We start from the raw sequence: 25,080 nt of genomic DNA, 5'->3' as shown, positions 1-25,080 counted from the left end.
ATGAACTTGGGGTTCTTTGTTTTCTTTCCTGTTCTGACTACATGTGTAAGTACTGCATGCCCCACCCCCTTGTTTGAAAACAAATATTGAATTCTCTACGGTTTTCAAACTGACAGAATGAGACCTTTAAAGAAAATGTTCGATTACATGTAACATGGTACTCTGTCTTTAGTCCAGGCTACAATGTTTTTAAAAATTAAAATAGAATTCAATGAGCAGAACAGTCACCGTTTCATCAAAATCTGATTTTAAAAAATGTATTGAAAAAGAAACAATGTGGAAGAGGGCCTAACAAAACTACATGAATAGGTCTTGACTCTACGGGGCCGGGGGTATGTATGTTTTATTTATTTAAATACGGGATAAAAAAAACCTGCTTTCAGCCGCAAGGCTGTTTTTCAGCAAGTCCGTAAATAAAAAGTTGAAAAACATACAACAATAAATTATAAATCATGAAACAAAATAATAAAATACAAACATTTGAACAGACATAAGTTACATTGTACATGATAAAAATAAAGATTCTCAACACTCATGACTGGTGATCCTTTCTTGTGCTAAATGATATCCCTGTATAATTGATGATATGACCAAAGAACATGTTCCAATTTCCAGTTGTGTGTAAAGTTGTGCGCAACTTACATGTCGATTTGGGTCCGTGCATGTCGACATGTCGGAAACATTGAAAATCTGTTGTATGTCGACATCAATGTCGATATAAGGCCTATCGACAACAGCACTATTTCAGATAATTACATTTTCTTAGCACTGTGCAGCCTGAGCTCTGGATTGGACAGTGTCAAGACAAGCGAGTCAGGAATTTATAAAATTTAATGACAACAAACTAATAATGTTATAACTTATAGTCTAATAATGCAAAGTCAACAACAACGTCGCCGTCGGGAAAAAATCTGCAATGAAAAAAAACCTAAAAACAGATCCATCCTGGACCTGATTCCAATTCCAGGACTAGGACCAGGCATGCCAAAATTTAACCATTCATAAAAAAGACCCATTTTTGTATGTTGCAACTTGCAAAAAACTTGACTGAGTTGACTCAACTACTCATGTCATGCATGTCCACAACAGCAACACGTACACAGCCCATATGGGGTGCTTGCAGACTACAAATGAGAGGTACACTCAATTTATCAGGACGTGCGTTTTCCTTCTCACACAAATTAAATTGGCCACATCACGACTCCTTGATAAATGTATGCTCATCGCACACTGATTAAATCGCTCACCATCACTCAGTCAAAACTCTTCTTCTTGCGATCAGACACAAACACTATAAAAAATCACCCAATTACCAAGATATTCCACATATTGACAATAAAATAGCCGGACGTGACAAGGAGAAGCTTATAGAATTCATTTATCGAGAAATTTTACATTGAGGTACTAGTTAAATGACTGATTTAGTGATTACCTTTTATTTCAGGCGATGAATCTCCAAAGTAAAAAGTGCAAACGCGAAGTCGTCATCGTGGTCCACGATTCGTGGATCATACCCCGGATTCTAACCCGGTTCCACTTACGGTAATATCCGGATATTACATATCCGATACATCGACGTGACGTCATGAAAGCCCATTCCACCTGTGCGCTTGCAGGGGATATGAGGGGGTTTGATTGATTGATTTTATTTGGCAAGTCACCATAACATATATACAGTAGCATTAAAACAACAGGCTTGCACAGGATGACCCACGAAAGCTCGAAAGCTTATTTCCAGTGGGGTCCTGAATTAAGATAATAAAATGGTTCAATTATACCATAGAGCTATTAATAGCTCTATGATTATACTATTTACATATTAAAAATGAAGGAAAAAAATCAGAATTTAGTATTACCAATAAATAATATATATAGACAATAAATTAGATATATACAAGAATATAACGAAGAAGAAGAAGAAAAGAAGGAGAAGGAGAAGGAAGAGGAGCAACAGAAGAATATTGGGGACGAGGAGTAAAAGGAGACGGAAGAAACTGATAACGAAGGAAAATAAATAAGGAGAACAACAGCAAAAACGTTGACGACAATAACAACAAGAAGAGGAGAATAGGAAGAGATAAAAGAAATAGAAATAGAAGAAAGAACATATCGAAGCTTCAATCACACTATGTAAAATACATAATAATACCTGGTAGAGAAGAGAAAAGACCTAGGTCAGTATTCAGGCTTAATCAACCGTATAACATATCATTTGCATCTTCTTTTTGACTCTCAAGTGAAAGATATTCTTTCAATTTCCTCTTAAAATGCAAAAAGTTTCCTATTTCCTTTATATAATTGGGAAGGGAATTCCAATGTTTTATAGCATTGTAATATAGGAGTTACCAATACTCCCTATCCTTTCTGGTAAGCAAAAGTTGAAATGGCTGTTTCTTGTATTATAGTTATGTATTTCGGTAACGAGATTAAAGTTTGATCCAATGTAATGGTTCGATCTATTGTGATAGATTTTATGCACGTGGTGCAAAATAAGCTGCTTTGATCTTTTGTTGACTTCAAGAAAACCTGCTCCAGTGAGTTCAGTATAGCCAACATGGGTTCTGGGACCAGAACGGTTAATGAATCTAACAATTTTATTCTGTATAATTTTCAACTTCTTTTTATCGAGTTCGCTTATGCCACTATACCAAACAGGGTTAGCATAGTCAAATAAACTCTGAATAAGTGCAAAACAGAGAATACGCCTTGCTTTTTGATCCATACAACTTTGATACCTGTACAAAAATTTCAAACGGGCATTCGCCTTTTTTACGATTGATTCTACTAAAGATGAAAATGAAAGGGAGCTATTCAACTCAATGCCTAAATACTTTACAGATTCTTTCCTCTGAATTATCTTATTATTGTATGATACTTCAAATTCAAATGAAGTTTTATGATTACTTTTAGAACAAAACAGAATGCTTTCGGTTTTGCCTAAGTGTAACGATAATCTATTATCAGTCATCCAATCGACACATGTTGACAGCTGTTCGCTAAGTTTTTCCTCAACAAATTTTGGGTTGGAATTTGAACAAAGTAGTACGCTATCATCTGCATACAATAATAATTTACAGCCAGCTTTTATACAAATAGACATGTCATTGATATAAGTTGAAAATAGGATTGGGCCTAAAATACTTCCCTGTGGAACTCCACACGTTATAGGCATAATTTTGGAACGAATATCGCGAATAGCCACTACTTGATGTCGATTCGACAAGTAGGATTTGAACCATGCTACAGTAGCCTGGTTAAAACCCAATATTTGTAATTTTTTTAATAAGATGCCGTGATTAACTGTATCAAATGCTTTTTGAAGATCTAGAAGTACCATTCCAACGAATTGTCCCTTAGAAATATTTGTTCCCAGATAATCAGTCAAGTGAATAAGGCATGTCTCGGTCGAATAGTCATGTCGAAAACCTGACTGATATTCGTAAATCATATCAGTTTCTTTAAAATATTTTTCGATCTGAACACATACCGCCTTTTCAAGAATTTTGGATACTATGCTTAAAACACTGATAGGTCTATAGTTTTCAACAGCAGTTTTATCTTTCTTCTTATGAATAGGAGTTACTTTTGCAATTTTCATATCCTCTGGGAAAGTGCTAGTAAAGAAAGATAGATTTATCAAGAAATTTAATGGGGGGGGGGGGGGAGGCTCGTCTTTGAATTGGCCCTAAGAATGTGGTTATTTTGAAAGCAGCGTTAACATTGCCTCACTTTTCTTTCTACATGATAAAAATATCCTATAAGAGAGTAACAGCCAATATATATATGGACCTTGCGTGGCCGATTGATCCAGTAAACTAGAACGGGGAGAAATGAGACGCGGGGAAGGAGAAAGGGCCGGGGACACTCTTGTAACTTGAAAAATAATCAGCCAATCAGATCGATATCAAATCGATCTGGTAAGTCAGTTTGTTATGATATTTATATTAACTTAATAAGTGTGCGAACTTCTTAATTTAAAGTTGTTTGATAAAAAGACATGTTAGAAACAGTGACTGCCATTTTTATTATTTACTTTTTTTTCTACTTTATAAGGGGAGAAATGCTTGGACATACTGCCCCATTTTTCCCCAGCACGTGTAAACCTACTTGTGCAATTCAATTTGCATTACTGTGAAATAGACATCATTATCTTCATCTTTATTGCACACTAAATGAGGCCTATAGGTTGTTAATTCTTTGTTTCAGTTAAATGCCTTTTTAAAAGAGGAAGTCCCCCCCCTCTCCTCAAATTTACACGTATACCTCATGGGATAGTATTGGGTGTAAGAAAAAATATTAGATGTTTTCATAATGTGACTTGTTCATTTTTATGTACACTCTTAAAATAAATCAGTAAAATTGACTAGGCAGTAGTCAGCTGGGAGCAACTGATATGGCAATCACTGATATTCACATTTCTGACATATATTCTCGTTAGAAATAACTCTGTTCTAGTAAAATATGACTAGAAAATAGTCAAATATGACAAGAATAACAGTTGTACCCAGCTGACCCTATCAACTAGTCATTTTTGACTGATTTGTTTTTAGAGTGTAATACTCACATTTTATGTCAAAAATCTAGTTTTCATTGTTTTACAAAATGATTTTCAAGGCTGAGGGAAATGTCAGTCTGATTTGCAGCTTTGTTTTGACTTGACTAAAAACATTTAGTAGTTTTATATTCACAGATGTTTGAATAAAATTTTATCTCTTATAAAGGATTGTGTAAAGAATGTTAATGCGATCCAGGCACGTGTCGTAGCAAATTTATATTCAAGGTAATTCAATATTCAAGGAAAACAATGAGAATAATCAGTAGCGGACCGTGACCCTGAGGAGACAAAGCATTGGGGGCGACTGCATTGTCTGTGAGTGCTGTGCCCCCCCAATGCTTTGTCTCCTCCGGGTCACGGTCCGCCACTGAGAATAATGTATCGTTATCAGATATTTTGACTTGTTCTGATTCATGAATGCAACAGTTGTTGTTTTAGTATTGTTTATGTTCTTCAAACGGTGTTTAATGATAATAATAATAATAATAATGAAACGTTTTTATAGCGCAAAATGCATAAGCAAAGTTGCATGTCTCTATAAATATAAGCGCTTTTTACAAAAGGAGTGGAGATGGAGGGGAGAGCACCGGGTTCTTACATTAATTGTTTACAAAATGGTGAATAAATGTGTTTTCAAGCTATTTCTAAACTTTACGTATGATTGTATATTTCTAAGATATTCTGGCAGATTATTCCATAAAATAGCAGCTGCATGTGAAAATGATCTTTCCCCATATGACTTTGTCACAGTATGGGGGACCTGAACTAATGACTTGTTACTCATAGCGTTTACAACGTTATGACCCAGTGTGTTCATTGTAGAAGTGCAATCTTCAAATGAAAAAAGGGGGGAAAAGAAAGAAATGGTTTTATTTAGAAATGAATCTCTGGGGTAGAAATTCATCTCATATTAATCAAATTGGTTGAATGTTCATATTATTAGTAATAATTTAGTGTTAAAGCGTTAATTGAGTTGTCACACTAATCATAGAATACATGTAGATCAGCTTTTTGACGATATATTTGATAGACCAGACTAACCCTACCTGTTACTATATTAAGAAGTAACTATCAGTAAGAAAATAAAGGAGAGAGAATGGTGTATGCACTTCATTACAGAGGGGAAACTTTAAAATGTTCTGCGATTATGTTTTTTTTTCCTCAACCAACGAACTGCTAAAGACGGTTTGTAAAGGGCCTACGGTCACGTCATCTCTCTTGGCCCATCTTCATTGAAAATTGTTTTTTATATCATTAATCTCCTCCTCCTTCCTCCTCTTCCTCTTTTTTTTCTTCTTCTTCTTCATCTTCTTTTGATATGTGCGTGTTCTCATCATTTTTATGTTATTTTATTATTTATTGAACTTGATTGCATTTTCTATCACCGTGTTTTGCGTGCTACGAAAGCAATTTTTGCTGGATATCTTGTACTTTAGTTTCTTTAGTAATAGGTCGTCTGAGCTTACATATTAAAATCCACTAGCTCCGCGGTATATATCACGTTTACAATGCAACTATATACAAAAAGATGTAGTACAGTCGCACCGGATCGCCAGTGCAGCCTTTAGAGAAGAAGCGATGCATGTACTACGTTGGAACAGTAGATCGACATGAACAAATTCTTTGATGTTGTCTTGTTGACGAGTCATCTAATTTTTCGTTGTGCCTGATAAGCTGATAGTGAGATCAGTGTCTTTCAGATACTCCAAATTGGATGTTTAGAACAGCGTGAGGTAAGTTTAGTTGAGAAATGATGAAAATAATATTGCCAACAAGGCAATCATGCCTCCCAAAAATGGTCGAGAATCGACTGCTGCACGCGAACCCGCGGCTCAACCATCGATGTCTTGTGGTAGATCTACCCGGCTCGGTCGGGGGTGACTCACGTCACGTCGGCGGTGTGTTGTTAAACTAGTTACACGCAATAGAATATGGCAGTGCAATTGTCATGGTCGTCCACAAAAATGTGTCATCTATTACTTCAAACTATTGTCGATTGTCTTGATTCAAAGGCATTATCGTGATATAGGTAACCACCATTCACTTCATACAGCAGCGCTTTATTCAGTCGCACGCACGGTTCCCTATTTCCACCTCCATTCACTTTGTACACAAATGCGCGTACACAAATCTATGAGTGGTTTCCAAAACCACGATTTGGCCGATTCAAATATTGCACAGCACAGGAGTCAGGACAGGAACTTCCGAACTGAATTCATTGCCAATGCCAGATGAGTAGCCTATGTCTATGAGTATGAGTATGATGTCGATGACGAAAATGATTGATGATGATGACAATGATGTCAGTGCTTTGGTCTTGGACTTGGTGTGGTGGTGCTGATGATGTGATGATGATGATGATGACGAGGATGATGATGATAACATGATGGTGGTGATGATGCTGGTGATGATGTGATGATGATGAAGATGATAATGATGATGAAGATGATGATGGTGATGATGCTGGTGCAGGTGGTGATGATGATGATCATGATGATGGTGATGATAATGAGGAGGAAGATCATGATGATGGTGACCATGATGATGCAGTGATGATGATAATGAGGAGGAGGATCATGATGATGGTGGTGATGATGATCATCATAATGATCATGATAATAATTGTGGTGATGATGATGAGGATGATGGTGGTGGTGCAGTGGTGATACTGAGTGATAGTGCCATTGTGTGATGATCATGTCCAACTCTCATCCAGTCTTAATTTGTCTTTTAAATTGTGATTGATTGATCTTCTATTGATCTTCTATATATACCTGCTGAAATGATTGAGGTATACATCGAGCATAACTCGAAAGAAAGCGAATGACTCAATGAAACTAAGTTTAACTAGAATTTAATTCGTCATGCGGACGAATTAGGTGGTCTGTCATGATTTGTCATTCAGTGTCGGCTAATGTATGAAATAAATCATTTAGATACATTGATAATCTTGATTGTAGACATCCTAAGAATTAGTTTTGACCATTGCTAAATGTGATTATTGATGTGGTGATGACAATCGTCGGACATACATCTTCAAACAGATACATACAAGATAGATGATTATATACATGTATATATATAGATGGATGGAGTGATGGATGGAGCGATGGATGGATCAAGTGATCGATTGAGAGATAAATGATAGGTGGTTATATTAATAAAACATAGATAGACAAACAGACAGACATATAGATAGATAAATAGATAGATAGATAGAGACAAATAGATTGATATAGATAGATAGCCAGACAGACATACATATATAAAGATAGATAGAGACAGGCAGATAGATTGATGAATATATAGAACGATAGATAGATATACATATCTAAACAGATATGTTATATTAGACAGAGAGAGAGATAGACAGATACATATATATACAGAGTAGGTAGATAGACAGATAGACATATATATGGATAGATAGATTTATAAGAGAATGAAAGCGGATGGACGGATATGATTAGATAGATATAATACGAAAAAAAAGTAATTATAATCTGTTTTATTTTGCAATATTTTAGCTATTAATTATTAGAATTGTTATAATTGATCGTGCGCAAGATAGTAAAAAAAAAAAAAATAATAATTTCCACCCGCGGACTCGATTCTAGACATCCTAAGAATAAATTTTGACCATTGCTCAATGTGATTATTAATGTTTCCCATAGACTTTACACGTAAGCAATTTTGAGAATTACAATTCCAATATTGCAAGTGAAAAACGGGCATGATCCCGGCATCTGATCAAAAAGTGGAGGGCACATTACCGAAAGCCCAGAATCTCAGCTATAACATATAAAAGCTCCGGCAAAACTGACAAGAAGAAATGGAGATATGGCTCACGAAATAGAGGAATGTCGAATCTAGTTTTGAGAAAAAGTCATGTCCCATAGAGATTACACACAAAATACATGTGATATGAAAAAAACAATTATAATCTGTTTTATCTTGCTAAATTTTAACTTTCATACCTTTTAATTATCATAAAGGATCATGTAAGAGGTGGCAAAAAGAAAAAAAAATGAAAAAAAAAATCATCTTTTCTACTCCAGGAATCGAACCTCCGCCCTCGAGAAAGCAAGTCAAATGCGTTATCCATTGAGCCACGATATTCCCCATAGAGATTACACGTAAGCAATTTTGAGAATTACAAATCCAATTTTGCAAGTGAAATACGGGCATGATCCCGGCATCTGATCAAAAAATGAAGGGCACACTTCCGATAGCCCAGAATCTCAGCTACAGAATCTCAGCTACAACATGTTAAAAGCTCAAGGAAAGCTGACAAGAAAAAATGGAGATATGGCTCACGAAATAGAGGAATGTCGAATCTAGTTTTGAGAAAAAGTCATGTCCCATAGAGATTACACGCAAAATGAAGAAAAATGACATGCCTCTTTTCATTGCTGTTTTACGCAATGATGCGATTCTCAAAACGAAAATTCATGTCAACTGAGGAGAAAGAGTATATTCTAAACTACAACATATTAAAATCTGGGCGAAAAACGATCTATATTCGAGAAGTTACAACCAAATTTGCATAAATTTGATGACGTCATTTAAAAAAAAATGAAATTTCTAGTTTAGGCGCCATTTTGATGACGTCATGATATAATTTAGGGACATTGATGACATGAAATCAAATCTACAACTCATACTCTATCGATATATGAAAAAAAAATTGGGGGTCAACGGACTATTTAAAGAGCTACAGTGAATTTGCAATAGGCATGTTTTTGCCCATATATGGCCTATAGTGAGAGCTCGCGCGCACACGTGCTGCAAACTTTAACGGGTGTTAATTTCGTTATTAATGGTTGTAGAAGGTTGATCAAGGTATCAAATTGCTCAGAATTTTATTAGCAATGCAATGATATTAAAAGAAACGGTTTTTCTGCGTTGCGTTAAGGTGTAACGCGCGGAAACGCGCGCGCAAATTTTTGAAATGCTTAAAATGACCTGAAACGTACCCAAAAAATTTTATAGGTCATTTGGATGATTTTTTTACCTTTGACGCGCGCGTCATGACCTCTACATGACCTTTGATGACATTGACAGTTGACCCTTGACATGAAGTTAATGTCATGTAAATATTGTTAATTTTTGATAATTGATAATGAAGATATGATGAAATGAAGAATTTTACAAAATGGCGCGTAGATGACGTCATCATGACCATATGACCTTGAAAAGCTTAGTTTGCCGTCTCTATGATAGATTCTATATATGACGAAAAAATCAGCAAAATTGATTCAGCCAATTTCGAGAAAAGTTGGCGACAAACATAGGTGCCAAGAATAAAGAAAGAAAGAAATAAAGAAATAAAGAAAGAAAATTCTGATGAAAACAATAGGTGATCTGTCATAGACAGACCACCTAAAAATTGGATTATCTCAGTGAGCATTGCAGTCCCGCAAAGTCAGCCATTGTTATGACTGTAGGCTAAAACATGATAGACAGCGCTGTCCGTATGGAGGCCTCGCGCTAGCTTGTGAGACATGTGTTGTTTTTCCTGGAAAACAGGATTGAATGTGATAAAATTGTTGCGCTGCTCCCTTGTGTACTGGAAAATTATCCTGTCTTGTTCTTTCTGTGATTTGGGTAAGATATTTTCATGAAAAACAATGCAGTTGTAGGTAGACTATATTGGGATATGTATGTAATCAAAGTGAGTTTGCGTAGGAATTTTGAATTTCGATTGAAATCTCATTTCCCCGTGAACTAGATTGGAAAAAAAAATCTTGGCAAGTGTGTGTCTGAATAATGGATCTGGATAAGGGGAGGCAGGATAAGAAAGGTTCAGATTGTATTACCTTCTTTATTAGAAAAGTGCAGAGATCTGCAGCCAATTATCTGTTTTTTATACACTGGTAAAGGACACTTTCTTATTGTGATTTTTTTCAAAGTTCCAGATTAAAAGTAGATTAAAAAAAGTGCATGCACAGCGATTGCATTCGGCCATAAGGAAGAGACATACACATTTCATATGTGCACACAGCACAAACTCTCATGTCTTCTTCCTATTTTGTTTTCCACTTCCATAGTGAACATATTTATAGAAGAAGTGCAAGTTCTGGTTACATATATCTCAAGAGGTACAAAGTAAATTGTATTTCCAAGGCAAGTTCTTCATATGACCAGCGTCTCAAGATGAACACGCTGCTGGTGTCGGCTGTGCCCGCCTTTGAGTCTGGGAACGAGACTGAAATCTGTAACAAGCTGCAGGAATTCACAAAAGAGGTAAACCAAGGATCCACACTACCTTTTTTTCTTGGTAGCCCGCCAAGCAAATTTGGTGGCTTTAAAACAATTTAGAAAACATTACAATTTATCAAAACTTTGATTGACCAACTGGGTCACCAATTGCAGGCTTTTGCAGAATTTTGTGGCCCGACATTTTTGGTTGCCCGGGGCCTCTGCTAATGTCAAGCCCTGGGTAACAAATACCAAATAATCACCTGCTATAACCTCTGATTCCCCTCAATATAATATGCTCAAGTACAGTATCTCTTATTTCCCTCAATATTATCCCAAAGGAATAAAGCCAAGCAACATATTATTGAGAAATATGCCAATTGGCGATGATTATGCTTCTTATATAGCCCTATGTGTTTATCTATCCATGGTTTTCCAATGTACCTTTTCCTAATTAAAGATAAATACCACTTTTGGTATGAGTTTGAACAGAATACAATAAAATTACCACCCAAGTGTTTGTATGTATGAATAAAAATTATGTGCCAAGTGGCTCTGGAAGAAAATGCGTAATTGCTGAGAAATTAGCGAAATAAGGACAAAATTCCATCAAATGTTGGTATTCTTCCAAGCAATATTAATACACTGTCACACATATGCTTAGTGATCATCATAATTATTGATTTTGAGATAAGTTTTCATGATTTCACAAAGATATGTTTACATTTATGTACCAGATCTAGATATAGATATATAGATATGGAGACAAGTAACCTTGATTTTAAAGACTTTCTCCTGAAATAGTTGTTTGCTACAACTACTATCTTTTACCTTGAAATGAAGATAATATTTTACTGTTTTTTAAATTTGTTTGTGAATGATTGATATGCAGTTCTTGTATAGAGCAAAATATCTGCATGTGCTTCCAAAAGACTTGGATATTATAACCCGTAATTAGCATGGCAGTTGTTTACAGCACTCAAGCATTAGGAATAAATTCCTGCCAGGTACCCATTTACCTCACCTGGGTCAAGTGTAGCACAATGGGGATCAATTTCTTTTAAAGTAAATTACACAATGGTTTGTATTGAAACCAAGATCCTCTGTGGTTTCAAATTCTCAAGAATAATCCACTGGGCCAGAAAGTGTCCTGCTTGGGAATAATTTAGCATTTTTTTTTAGAACAATTACTATTCCTGTTTTTGAAATAAGTTCACTAGGATGGTGATAATATATATGTAGTTATCAAATTTCATTTATTTACTTTCTTTTAAAACAGAATGCTGGTACATTCTCATTTACAGACGTGCAATTAGAAACAAAAAAGGTAAGCCTAAATGTATTATTCCTGGTCTGTGCCTGTAACATACATGCTTCATGCTTGACCATACAGTTCATTTGTAAAGTATGATTATGATTATTAATGCAGTACAAAATATCATGTTTCCTTTTAAGCTTTGCATTAGGCCTTCTTTCCTGTTCTGTAGAGCTTTTTGTCAATAAAAAGTGCAATTTTCTAATGACAAATTGTCCATCAGCCAATCAAATGCTGAATAAATTCTGATACCCATTATTTTTGGAAGTATAATATCTAAAAAGACTGCTTTGTGATTGTCTGTCTCTTTTCAAAGTATCTTGATAAAAAAGTTTAAGGATAGATTCAGAGAGCTAACCTAACAGCAGACATGACCAGTATGGACCATTCTTTTCTTCATTTTTTGATCAATTTTTGTTCTTTTTATTTTCTTGGTTTTACCAGATATGGATTCTGATACCAATTAGTTTTAAGTATCTTTGTTTATAAAATGTTGCAATGAGTTTCTTTTCTTGGAGTAGATGATGGTAAATAAGTATTACTGCTAGATGAACTCACTCTTTTCTTTATTTGATGGATATTTTGTTGTTATTGCTCGTTTTTTGTTTTGACCAGAAATTTGTAGGGGATGTTATGTACATGCTAGAGCAGACAGAGAGCTGGGAATGCCAACTTCTTTGCCTGGAATCATTGAAGATCTTCAGCCGGGACAAGTACAACATGCTCCAACTTGAACAGAAGGAATGTGTGCACCTTCTCCTAAAACTAGCTGGCCTTAATGAGGAACCAAAGGATTATGATGTATAAAAGGTCAGTGCCTTGCTGTCTGCTTCCCTCATTCGGCAGGGAATGTATAGTCAAATTGGACACCTGTTCAGCACTATTTTGTAATTTGCTGTAATTTGCTGTAGTAGCATAGCATGCTGTAGTGTGAACAGAAAGAATGTGTGCACCTTCTCATCATTAAATCAGCTGGCTGGTGCACTTGTTACTTCATCCCTCTTTGTTGAAAATAATGATGATGATAATAACTGATAACAAATAAATATTAAAATATTTTGTTTTTGCAGTCATCACAGAAGCCCAGAAGTGCCTGTGTAATCTTGTGTTCAACAATGCCAAAGTCAGGACAATATGCAGGTAACTATCATTATACATGTAACAATTTGTGCATGTCATTAGAAATGCGCGCAAGTTGTGCCCTTATCAGAAATGCCAACTATTATATTTTTGCTGTAATAATTACATTTTTCACCAAGTTATGGCATTAAGGTTTTTCTTTGTAAATTACATTTCTTTTTTCTTTCATAGAAAATCATTGTTTGTTGATAAACTGACCGTCTATGTCTCTATTTCATAAAAATTACATAATTGGATGAATATAACTTCAAATAACTTGTCAAAGGTAATTGGGGACAGAGCTGTTAGGGGGTCATTTTTACAAATACAGTTTGGGGAGAAAACAATTGTTTTTTTTTGGGAGGGGGGGGGGGTCAGGTCATAATTATTTTGTGTATTTCATAATACATGTGTGCAAGTTAGACCTTATTGTGATGTCACTCCTCAGCGTTAAAAATATGTGCCAAATGGCTCTGGGAAAAACTGAATTTGCTGAGAAATAAGCACAGAATTCCATGAAATGTTGAGTATTTTTCCAAGCAATATTAATACACTGTCCCATGTATGCCTTTTTTGTTGGTGATAATTAGAATTATCCCGGGGGAGGGGGCCACTTACATTGAAGAGTGGATACCATGCGCGACCAAAAAAACACGTAAAAAGGATGTCTTTTTCACGATAGGACACGTTAGATACGTAACGTGATAAGGGTGTCAAAAACACCAAAATTGCTAGGGCAATTACGTGTTTAGGGTCGAATTTGCGGGGGTGATAAAACAAAATTAAAATGTTTTATAAAGGATGTCCTTTTTGCCCCAACACTTCGTGTTTAGAGTCCAATTTGCGCGAGGTGTAGAAGGTGGGGTCGTACTAAACCAAATAAGGTAAAGCCGACGACCGAAGGACCCGTAACAATGAAACATTCCTGTACTTGTTTAGGGGTTCATTTCAGGGAATATTTGCCAAGAGTATCGTTTTGTTTCCAATACTTGTTAAGGGTAAGGTTTCACACCCCAATACTTGTTAAGGGGTGCATATTCAGAATATGGAAATTACGTGTTTAGGGTGCTTTTTGAGACCCCATGGTCGCGCATGGTATCCACTCGTGAATGGAAGTGGCCCCCCCGGGAGAATTATCCATTTTCAGCTAAGATATTAATTGATTTCAATGTACCCCTAGATCTATGATAATATGGTGGCAATTAACATTGATTTTAAAATCATTTTCATGAAATAATTATTTGCTGCAACTGTTTTCTTTAGCTTAAATAACTTTTTCCTCCATTTCTCAATATTTGTTTCCCAGTGAGAGCTCCTGCGTGGAGCAGATCCTCGCACGCACCAAGCGATACACCGATGCCAAGGTACCTTGGGATACTAAGTATTATGACATGAGGCTTCTCTTCTTACTCACGGCACTCATTCCTGATTTGAGGTAAGGCTAAAGATGGTCAGTTTTCATGGGGAATGTAGTCTATATTAGTACCCAACTTTTGAATATTATACTGAATAATTTATTGAAATTTACCACGATAATCGTAGAATAAATAAGTCTGGTAATTTTTTTGTGGCAACTTCGATGGCTATGGGTTATTTTTATGTTTACAGTATTTAATTCCATAAATATGTAACAGGTTTATTAACCGGAGGCATTATTCCCAAAAAGCTTGACGAGCCTTTGACGCATGTACAATTCATAAAGACAATGGGTGATTTCAAGTACGGTGTTGAAATCTGGTGTTGGTGTTGTGACGACACCAACACTAGCCACAACACGGTACTTAAAATCAGGTTGGTGTTGGGATTGACCTCGGAAAATATGACGTTTTTTGTGACAGTTCGTGTTAAAGGCTGGTGTTGAATGTCGTCTGCTGAACCCAGCACTGTGGCTGGTGTTGACGATCTATGTGCAATTTCCCCATTCAGCAACACCAACCCTCAGGGATTGGGAAAATTGTGATTTCAAGTTTGTTGGTGTTGAAGAACTGTAGCTCACGTACAGGCGGCGAACACAATGAAACATCCCCGTAAAATTATCTTTTACAATTAAGATGAGCGCAAATCATTAGAGTTTTATACATTTTAATGAAAAATGATATATACGCTTTCTGATTCCTGCAGTGATTTTAACCTTTGCATTCTAAACGATAAAATTTATTGCAATTTCTCCCGATTTCGCTTTTGTCGTCTAGATTTTCTCGCGTAAAGTTGAGGTGATCAGCACAGAGGCGTGACATCGGTATCACTCCACTGAACCCAGCTCGGTGTTGAGCTCGGTTCAGCTGCCCTTTCACGCTCTCAACACCAACACCAAACACCGTACTTGAAATCACTCAATAGCTACTACATATTACAGAATTCAAATAACGGGAGAGTAATGTGTAAGTGACATAATGGAAATTGTTCTTTGATAACACTTGTTCATTTTTCTCTGCAGGGCGAAGATTCGAACGGAACTCTCGGGAGTCGAAATCCTCACCGGTCTGTTAGAAACCGAAGTGCTTTGCGACATCACCGACAGGGAGACTCTGGGGACAACGGGGGCATCGGAGAAGAGAGAGATCGTCTCGGCAGCCAAGGCCGACCTAGCTGGGGAGATACTGAAGGCTTTCTTCAATGTTATTGTACATGTCAAGGTCGAGGATTTGCAAGGGGTAAGCGGTGGTTCCGACTTACTTTTGTGGATGAATTTACATTGTATGTAAATGACTTTGAATCAAAAGGAAAAAATCAAACAAGCCTAATGCTGAAAATGATGCACCACGCCGTACACCGGGGTACCGTAGTACCCCGGGGTACGGCGTTGTGCAGCGCCATCTCGTGTTGTAATAGTGTACAGTTACATTGTTGTCATGGTGATCACGGTCGTACGATCGGTGCGACAATCATGACAATGAATGGGGACAATGATCACAACGCCTATTTCCTTTCTTTGATACAATCTAATGCCAATAATAGTAAACAAATAGAATAAAGTTATCATTTGCATGCATTAATTGTTACATAAGATCACTAAAAAGAAAAAAAATCTGTACAAAACATTAAAATATACTTGTACACATTTTTTGGTAACCCAGGGTACAGTGCAAAAAATAAAATAAATAATTCAACAAAATGGCGGATTATTATTTGGTACCCCAGGGTACCAAATACTGCATCAAATATCAAAATCGGATATGAAATTAGAAAGTTACGTTATGTTATGTTATGAAAGTTAAGTTTCTCTTATTTTTCACAAAACAGTTATATGCTCAACTCTGCGATATTCAAGCGAGAGAGTCAAAGATGTCCCTCACTCACTAGTTCTTTTTTCTTTTCTTTTTATTGTTTCTTAGAACTATATCTTTCTGAGCCCCAATTTATGATATACAGAAACATTTCTATAAAAGAAAAACTGAGAATACTGTTTTTCCTCACAAAATACTTTATGTTATCCCACATAATGCTTTAGTTTAAATTGGCATCACTGGTTAAGTATCATAGGTTTATATTCATTTGGTATTTGGTCTATTATCCACTTGAGGTCTTATTGCAAGTAGAATAATTTCGTTTTTTTTTTTATTATTCCCCAGGAGGACGACACTGTTTGGAAAAGGCTTGGTATTGCTTTCAGGGCATTGCTGCTTTCAGAGTCAGAAAATGAAGAGAAAACAGAAGCATATCACAGGTATGTACTATAAAGTTTATAGGTAGCGGTACATATTTTATGCTATTTGCCTTTTTCGAGGTCAGAAAATGACGAGATAACAGAAGAATATAACAGGTATGTACTATCTAAAATCTATAGGTAATAGTAGATATTTGATAATATTTACTGATTTCAAAGTCAGAAAATGACGAGAAGACAGAAGCATATCACAGGTATATAGTAAAAGGTTATAGGTAGCAGTAGATATTGGTGCTTTCAAATTCAGAGAATGAAAGGAGACGCAAGTAGAGTAGGTGGCAAGATAACACTATCGATTGCCCCCCAAAACTGACTATACTAAATAATTGATAAAAAAATGTAAAAACTTGAAAAAAAGATATTTTTCGATACTATACTGCCGTTTTACTTGCCGGAACAATGATTACATGTCTTTCTAGGACTTGGTCCATGTTGCTAAATCAACATCGTTGTTATTCTTCATCAACATCTTTCCAGATACACAGCGTGATGGGGTCAATGCATAAGCTCTATAATTACATGTTTTTATTTAAGACTGGGTCCAGAGGCCCTTAACAGAAAACTTAGTAATGATTGTAGAACATTGTTACTATTGATTGCATCGACAACAATGTAATGCCTAGGTCACATAGCCCGGCCGATGAGGTTCCGATGAGCCAGCGATGCGATTTTAGCCGGACACCGGCCGGACTCCCGTGGTCACCGGCCGGCGTTTGGGGCTAAAAACCGCATCGGTGGCAGCTCGGCGAAATTTAACTTCGGAGTTAAAAATTCGACGGGCTCTCACCGAGCTCCCTCATCGCAGCCCCATCCTTACCACATCGGAATACGCATCGGCCGGTGTACGACCGAGTATCGGCCGGTGTCCCGTGCCAGTTTATGTTTATTGCCATATTTATTGTGTATGTGGTAACATCCAAGGTATGAAAACTAAAGTTCTGTCGTTGTCTTTATTGTTTTTATCTTTTTGACATCTTAGAGCAATAAACTGAGAACTCAAAAGGTAAAACAAAGTTAATTTAGAAGGAAAGAAAATGTCATTTAGAAGGTTTTATAGAACACACCATAAAAATTGGTTAATTTTAACAAAGTTGCATAGATCAAAAGTTAAACAGTACTCAAGTAAAAATTAATATTTCGTAAGACTTTATCTGATATGTAAACAATGGAGATCCTTCCTCATTATGAAAAAACACATACTTTTTAAAAGGTGAAAACATATTAATGGGCAATCATTTGAAGCCTATTACAAAATTACAAAGCTAATCATATTGGTTGATACAAGTGTTTTTCTTTATGAAAGGTTAGTTTTTAAAGGTGAAAGAAAAGATACAATGACGATTATTCTTTGATTAAAAATAATTCAATCACAATGAATGTGTTGCTGTTGTATTATTTACACACATCTCATCTTATTCATACTGGTGTATTTTAATATTGATTTATTCTTTCAAACAGGTTTGATTTCTTTTGGCATTTATTACTAGTGTTCAAATTAAAAAGAGCAAAGGCAATGTTTTAAGATTACCCAATAACAGATTTATTTGCAAACAACATACTGAATAATGGAAAGTATAACACATCAAAAATGCGTTAAGTCCTGAGAAGAATAATGGAATGTCTGTGGCTGCATCCGGTATACTGTAACAATATTAGACACAAGTTACTGCTGGTTTATTGCCACATCTTGCCATGGCACACTCCCGGCAGGACTGCAAAAGTAATTCTTGAGGTATGCGCGCAGTTCTTTGCCTGGTCGGGTCAATCTTGGCCCGTGCCCTGCTGCTTGCACATCTTCGAGCACGGCTTGGTCTCGCCATGCACCCGCGATGATCTGACCCTGCTCATCTTCCCGGTCGAGGTCAGCATTCTGAAGGTTGGGGTAACGAGTCCTCATGAGGTTGTGAAGGGTCATGCAGGCCTTGACGATCTTGGTAACTTTCGACGGTCTCAATCCCAGGGTTGTTAGCAGACATCTGAAGCGATTGGCGAATATACCAAACGCGTTTTCAACCACACGGCGTGCCCTGGAACACCGGTAGTTGTAGATCCGCTCGTCCCGTTTCAGGTGCCGATGAGGGTAAGGCTTCATCATGTATGGCCGTAGGGGGAAGGCGTCGTCTCCGACCATGTAGTAGGGTGTGTCCTGGTCGTCATTTGGTAGGGGATCCGGCTGGGGTAGTCCGATCGTTCCCTCACGCAGACCTGGCTCCAGTCGCGACCGGTTAAAGATGCCGGCGTCGGAATACGACCCTGGTGACCCCACATCCGCCCAGATGAACTTGTAGTCAGAGTTTACCACTGCAAGCATGACGATGGAAAAGAAGCCTTTGTAGTTGTAGTAAAGTGAGCCGCTCTTGGGGGGCTTCTTGATGGCGACATGTTTCCCATCGATCGCGCCACAACAGTGGGGAAAGTTCCATCTGTCTCCGAATCCCTCGGCTACCGGGCGCCACTCATCTTCTGTCTGGGGAGTGGCCCACATCTCGTCCTCGTATTCGTCGTAGATGGCCTGACAGACCTCGGGGACGAACAGAGAGATGGTGTTGTGTGGGACACGAAACGCGAACGCCAGATCATGATAGCTGCTTCCGGTCGCCAAGAACCTCAAGGTGATCGCCAGCTTCAGCCCAGGATCCAAGGGGGTTCGATGCCTGCAACAGAAGAGGGTGAAATATGAATAAAATCAAACTAGAATAAATATGGATGGAAGACATTTCAGCACAATTTGACAGTAGGTTCATAAAGTGTAAACTTACGTTGTGGTCTTGGCAATGCGGGGGCCAACTCGGTCAAGCAACTCATAGAACATCTGTGGCACCATGCGGAGGTAGGATTTGAAGTCGGCAGCATGCTCGGCCTCGAGTTCCCTCATGAGCGTCTCATACTGGCCGAAACGAGGTCTGCGTAGGATCCACTCGCGCACCCACCAACGTCTTATTCTTCTGCCGGCCCTCTGTCGCTCCCTCTCGGCTTCTTCGAGCAGTGCTGCCAGGACCAAGTTGTACTGGAACCTCGCCTGAGCTAGCTCGTGTTCTAACAACGCCATTCGTAGTCTTCTCGGTGCAGCCATAGTGATGAACTGACCATTCCAGGTAGGGTGGACATATATATACAGGTATGGAATAGCTGACCATCGGCCCCCCAAGTCCGAGGTACACCGGCCGAACATCGGCCGGGCAGTGTTCGAAGCCCGTTAACAACCCGGCCGGTGATCGCACGGTGTCCTTTAACCTGCTCGGGTACCGGCCGTATACCCCCCGATGTCCGGCCGACCATCGGCCGGACATCGGCCGGTAGTTGCTGTCACATCGGCCGAAAAAAATCTCCACTTTTGAGACAGACTCCGGACGGTCATCGGCCGGTGTTTGGTCGGTCGCCTGTAGATTTCCGGACGGAGCCCGGTCACGTCACCGAGCTATGCCACCGATGAGGGGAGCTCGGCGACACCTCAAAAATCCACCGAGCTCCACCGATGCCGGACACCGGCCGGGCTATGTGACCTAGGCTTAAATCAATCATGAAAATCCAGCATACAATGAAACGCTAACCTTTGTTATGGGACCCAGGGCCTCTACTATGAGTTACGATTGATTGGATCAATCGCAATTGCAACTATGGACGGCCAGCAACGTCAACATCTATTATGCATGTTTGTTCAAAATATGTTCCAGCTATGATGTATATTCATGCATTCATTGTTTTCTTGAAAATTCACTGCGCTTCTCTTTGCATACAAAGAACATTTTGCAAATTTCCAGTAGAAATGATAATGACACTTATAGATTTCCATAGAGTTACGATCGATTGGATCAATTGGAAGTCTTTGTAAGACGGGGCCCAGGTTGCTGAATTAACAGTGTTATTATCCATCATCTTCTTTACAGTCACACTGTCAACATGTTAACCTTGCCATTACCCAAAGCCTTAGTACTTCAACTCATCCCGGAACCAGAGGGAGCAACGGGAGGGTCATCTAGTTACCATGGTTACAGTATGGATCTCATCGCAGCTATCCTCAAATTCCTTGAGAAGAGAATAGAAAAGGTCTGAATATCTTGATTTATCTTTCATATCTTCTCTCAAAGTGACCCCTAAGTAAAAACTTCAGTAGGGACAGTTCCTATTTGGGGGATAGAAAAATAAGGTTTTCACCCATATTGACCCGTGTCCCTATTCTTGTGAAGGTTTGTCCACAGGGATGTGTAGAAAAGTTAGCAATGTCACTATCTTTCATTTTGTTTGTGATCCTCTGTCACTGTTTATTGACTTGCAATGTTGCCAGGTTTCTAAAGGGTTGAATCTGTAAATAAATTTGAGTTACGAAACAAATATCTCAATGGTTTTAATAAAAAAATACACTGGTGGCAATCTAGAGTTTCTTTTATAGTTTGAATGCCTCCTTACTTGTATTTCAAGTTTTCCTTTCCAAGAATTAAAATCATGTTTTTTTTACCCCATTTTTGTGAAATCATCATTCAGAAGGAGGTTATGTATTCTCTTCAGCAAAATAATTAAAGGCCAAGTCCACCCCAGAAAATTTTTGATTTGAATCAATAGAGAAAAATCAGACAAGCACAATGCTGAAAATTTCATCAAAATCAGATGTAAAATAAGAAAGTTATGACATTTCAAAGTTTCGCTTATTTTCAACAAACTAGTTATATGATCGAGCCAGTTACATCCAAATGAAAGAGTCGATGATGTCACTCACTATTTCTTTTGTTTTTTATTGTTTGAATAATACAATATTTCAATTTTTACGAATTTGACGATTAGGACCTCCTTGCCTGAAGCACAAAATGTTAAAATAATGGAATTCTATGTGTTCAGAGAGGAATGAAACTTCATTCCACATGGCATTGACGAAAAATGAAAACATTTCATATTTCATATAATAAATTACAAAAGAAATAGTGAGTGAGTGATGTCATCAACTCTCTCATTTGGATGTAACTGGCTCGTTCATATAACTATTTTGTTGAAAATAAGCGAAACTTTAAAATGCCATAACTTTCTTATTTTACATCCGATTTTGATGAAATTTTCAGTGTTATGCTTGTTGATTTTTTCTCTTTTTATTCAAATCAAGTTTTCGTTGGGGTGTACTTGTCCTTTAATGAAAAAGATAAGTAAAATAGTAGGGGATATAATAATAACAGTATATTTACCCAGGGTAGCCACTTCAATTCCGAAAACTGTTCTCCTTGCGGGCCCTTCTATTATTATTACCCGGCTAAGCTAGGCTGACAATTCAGCTGCACACAACTTTTTGAGGAATTATTTCCTGCCGCTACTCATTTACCTCACCTGGGTTGAGTGCAGCACAGTGTGGATAAATTTCTTGCTGAAGGATAACGCGCCACGGCTAGGATTCGAACCCACTACTCTGAAAGGCGAGAGTCAGAACCACTAGACCACGTCGAACCCAATGATATTACAATTATAGACAAATTTAATGACTGTTACGACCTATTAACCTCAGCTTAGTTATTGTATTAAATTTGACTATATCAGCTGTCTTGAATTCTTATTTTACAATTTTTTTTTTACAGTGCACTGCCAAAGATGGAAGACAGTTTTCTCTTGTGGAGCAACTCAATCCTGCGATCAGCGCCCTCTGTGTTCTGTCCAGATGCAATCGCTTTATCAGAAAACATTTGAAAGAACAGGTAAAAGAAATTAAAGGTCAAGTCTACCCCAGGAAAATGCTGACTTGAATAAATAGATAAAAATCAAACTAACATAGTGCTGAAAATTTCATCAAAATCGGATGTAAAATAAGAAAGTTATGACATTTTGAAGTTTCACTTATTTTTCACAAAACAGTTATATGCACAACTAGGTGAGTCAGTCAATGATGTCCATCACTCACTATTTCTTTTGTTTTTTTTTATTGTTTGAATTGTACAATATTTCATATTTTATAGATTAGAATATAAGGACCAACTGGACTGAACCATATAGTATTACACAATGCTAATTACACATGTTCAGGGAGGAATTAATTGTATCACTTCACAATGAGAAGAAAATTAGAATTTTTCATATAATAAAATACAAAGAAATAGTGAGTGAGTGATGTCATCAGTTCTCTCATTGGCATACCAGCCAGTATGTGTGCATATAACTGTTTTGTGAAATTAGGCGAAACTTTAAAATGCCATAACTTTCTTATTTAACATCCGATTTTGATGAAATTTTCAGTGTAATGCTTGCTGGATTTTTCTCTTTGTATTCACATAAATTTTTGTTGGGGTGGACTTGTCCTTTGAACATCTTTTGGTATTGGTTAATTACCATTAAGAAAGTGAAAATTATACAGAGAAACCTGGATAGGAAGACATTTGGAGGGTGAAAAGAGAATCAGTCTTTATGAGCATGAATGCTTCATAGGTTCTTTTAATCCTTATTTCAATGAGGAAATCTATGGAAGGGAAACAAAATTTGTTGTCTTTATAATACAGTTGAGGCCAAAAGTTTACATACACCTATGGAATTCAGTGAAGTTTGTTCACTTGCCAAACATTGTAAAGCTTACTATATCTTCAGAAATATAAATACTACCATGACAAATTTGGTATCAAATTAAAGAGCGTATTAAGCTCTTTCACATGATTGGGATGCTGATGGGATAACAGTATATTTCAGGTGGAATTTTCTTTGAATAAAAAAGTATTATTCGTGCCAAATGTATTATTATTAATATTTTCAAACATTTCAGAGGAATATATAAATGTCAAATCTATTATTTATATTACATTTTCTATCATATGTCCCCTCTGAATGAAAAAGTGTAATCTGGATTGTTTGTGTTGAGAAGTAAGTAGCACAAATATGAAATGTTTTTGTCAAGTTTTACTTTTAATTTGTCTAAAAAGTAAAATATGAAGATATTTTTGGGAAAAATTACACCTAAATATTTTGTCAGCTCCTGATGGCAAAGCACAGAGATGCCAAGTTCAAAGACCAGCTATGCGTGAGATTTTCTGTGAATCTGAGTGAGATCACATACATTGTGTACAATGTATATGGGGATAGGCTGTGATAGTTGCGTGAGACAGAGATTTGAGGGGATGAACAAGAGTCCAAAATGCTTGAGTCTCACGCATAATGCATGAGACTTGGTTGCTCTGAAAGCAATGTGATGAAGGAGCATGACATACTCATTTGTTTGATATCAAATTCGTCATGATAGCACAAATATTTTATGATATACAGTCAGTTTTATGATGTTTGGCAAGTGTCAACTTTTCTTTGAATTTCCTGGTTCTTTGTAAACTTCTGGCCTCAACTCTACATGTGTGGATGCTGACACAGGTTTGTCTGTAATTTCATTGTTTGTATTTGATTCCAGGTCTTGCCCCCATTAAGAGATGCATCCAACTTACCTGAAGAAGGGGATACACTAAGAAACAAGTGAGTCAGTGTCGGTGTAAATACTGGTGTTGGGTGTTGGCGTTAATGCAGGTGTTTGGTGTTGATGTTTGATGAAGCCTTTATCTAGTTGAAGGCTGCAGCAATTCTCTTTGCTTTTATATGTATGGTGCTATAACGCCAGTTGTTAGGTAGCAGTTTTTCAAACCCTGCACTGAATCCTGGGGAGCGTAACACAAAGATTAGGGATCAATCGCTAAATGAAATGACCAATCAAGATCATTGTTACACACGCATTTGGCTCAAAGTACCGACCAGTAACCAATCAGAAGTGTCTTTCATATTTGTGTTACGGGGCCCTGGTCGGTAAAAAGAAAACAACTGTAGGAAGATGGAAGTGTATAGGCGGAGGCTTCTTTGCAGTCTCTGTTTTTTCTTCCGAATTAAACGTAGTTTAAAAATGAATGAAATGATAAGAAGAAGATGAAGGAGAATGAAAAAAAAAATGAGAAGAAAAAGATGGCAGAAAGAAGCGACATACTTTATTTTATTTTATATCTACAGAAAACCCATTAATTCAATTTTTATGGTATCTTTAATTTCATAGATTGGTGAGATTAATGACAAATCCATCGACTGAAATCAAGGAATCCATGTCTGATTTTATTTTCATTCTCTGCAAAGAATCAGGTAAGAAATAACTTTTCAGATATTTTGCTTCACGTTTGAATTCCATTTCTTTGTAATTGCAGACACAAAATAATTTTAGTCCTTTGAGATTTTGTGTGCCCTCTTATTGTTCTCATATGTGCTTTAATGGAGAAATATTTCCGAATGGAATAGGGA

The 25,080-nt window shown here is 37.1% G+C and overlaps 2 protein-coding genes across 2 annotated transcripts in view; one reads left to right on the top strand and one right to left on the bottom strand.

Annotated features, from left to right (window-relative positions):
* The first annotated feature begins 6,131 nt into the window (after positions 1-6,131).
* The window catches only part of LOC121421401 (synembryn-A-like), a 22,897-nt gene continuing 3,948 nt past the window's right edge, over positions 6,132-25,080 (top strand). The window contains 12 exon segments of the mRNA XM_041616102.1: positions 6,132-6,288; positions 10,606-10,801; positions 12,036-12,083; positions 12,687-12,885; positions 13,142-13,211; positions 14,497-14,625; positions 15,628-15,844; positions 16,763-16,857; positions 20,745-20,904; positions 22,413-22,529; positions 24,215-24,276; positions 24,842-24,924. Of these exon segments, the coding sequence (XP_041472036.1) occupies positions 10,712-10,801; positions 12,036-12,083; positions 12,687-12,885; positions 13,142-13,211; positions 14,497-14,625; positions 15,628-15,844; positions 16,763-16,857; positions 20,745-20,904; positions 22,413-22,529; positions 24,215-24,276; positions 24,842-24,924 (1,270 nt within the window). The 5' untranslated portion in view covers positions 6,132-6,288; positions 10,606-10,711.
* Positions 18,338-20,369, bottom strand: LOC121421400 (putative nuclease HARBI1). The gene is made up of 2 exons (XM_041616101.1): positions 19,617-20,369; positions 18,338-19,511 (listed from the first exon to the last, which is right to left on the bottom strand). Exons 1-2 carry the CDS (start codon positions 20,027-20,029, stop codon positions 18,521-18,523), a joined length of 1,404 nt encoding a protein of 467 aa, XP_041472035.1. The 5' UTR covers positions 20,030-20,369; the 3' UTR covers positions 18,338-18,520.

Source organism: Lytechinus variegatus, chromosome 9 (assembly GCF_018143015.1).
Source record: "Lytechinus variegatus isolate NC3 chromosome 9, Lvar_3.0, whole genome shotgun sequence".
Lineage (NCBI taxonomy): Eukaryota > Metazoa > Echinodermata > Echinoidea > Temnopleuroida > Toxopneustidae > Lytechinus > Lytechinus variegatus.
Note: the sequence above shows the minus strand (reverse complement) of the source record. Positions and strands in the feature narration are given on the sequence as shown.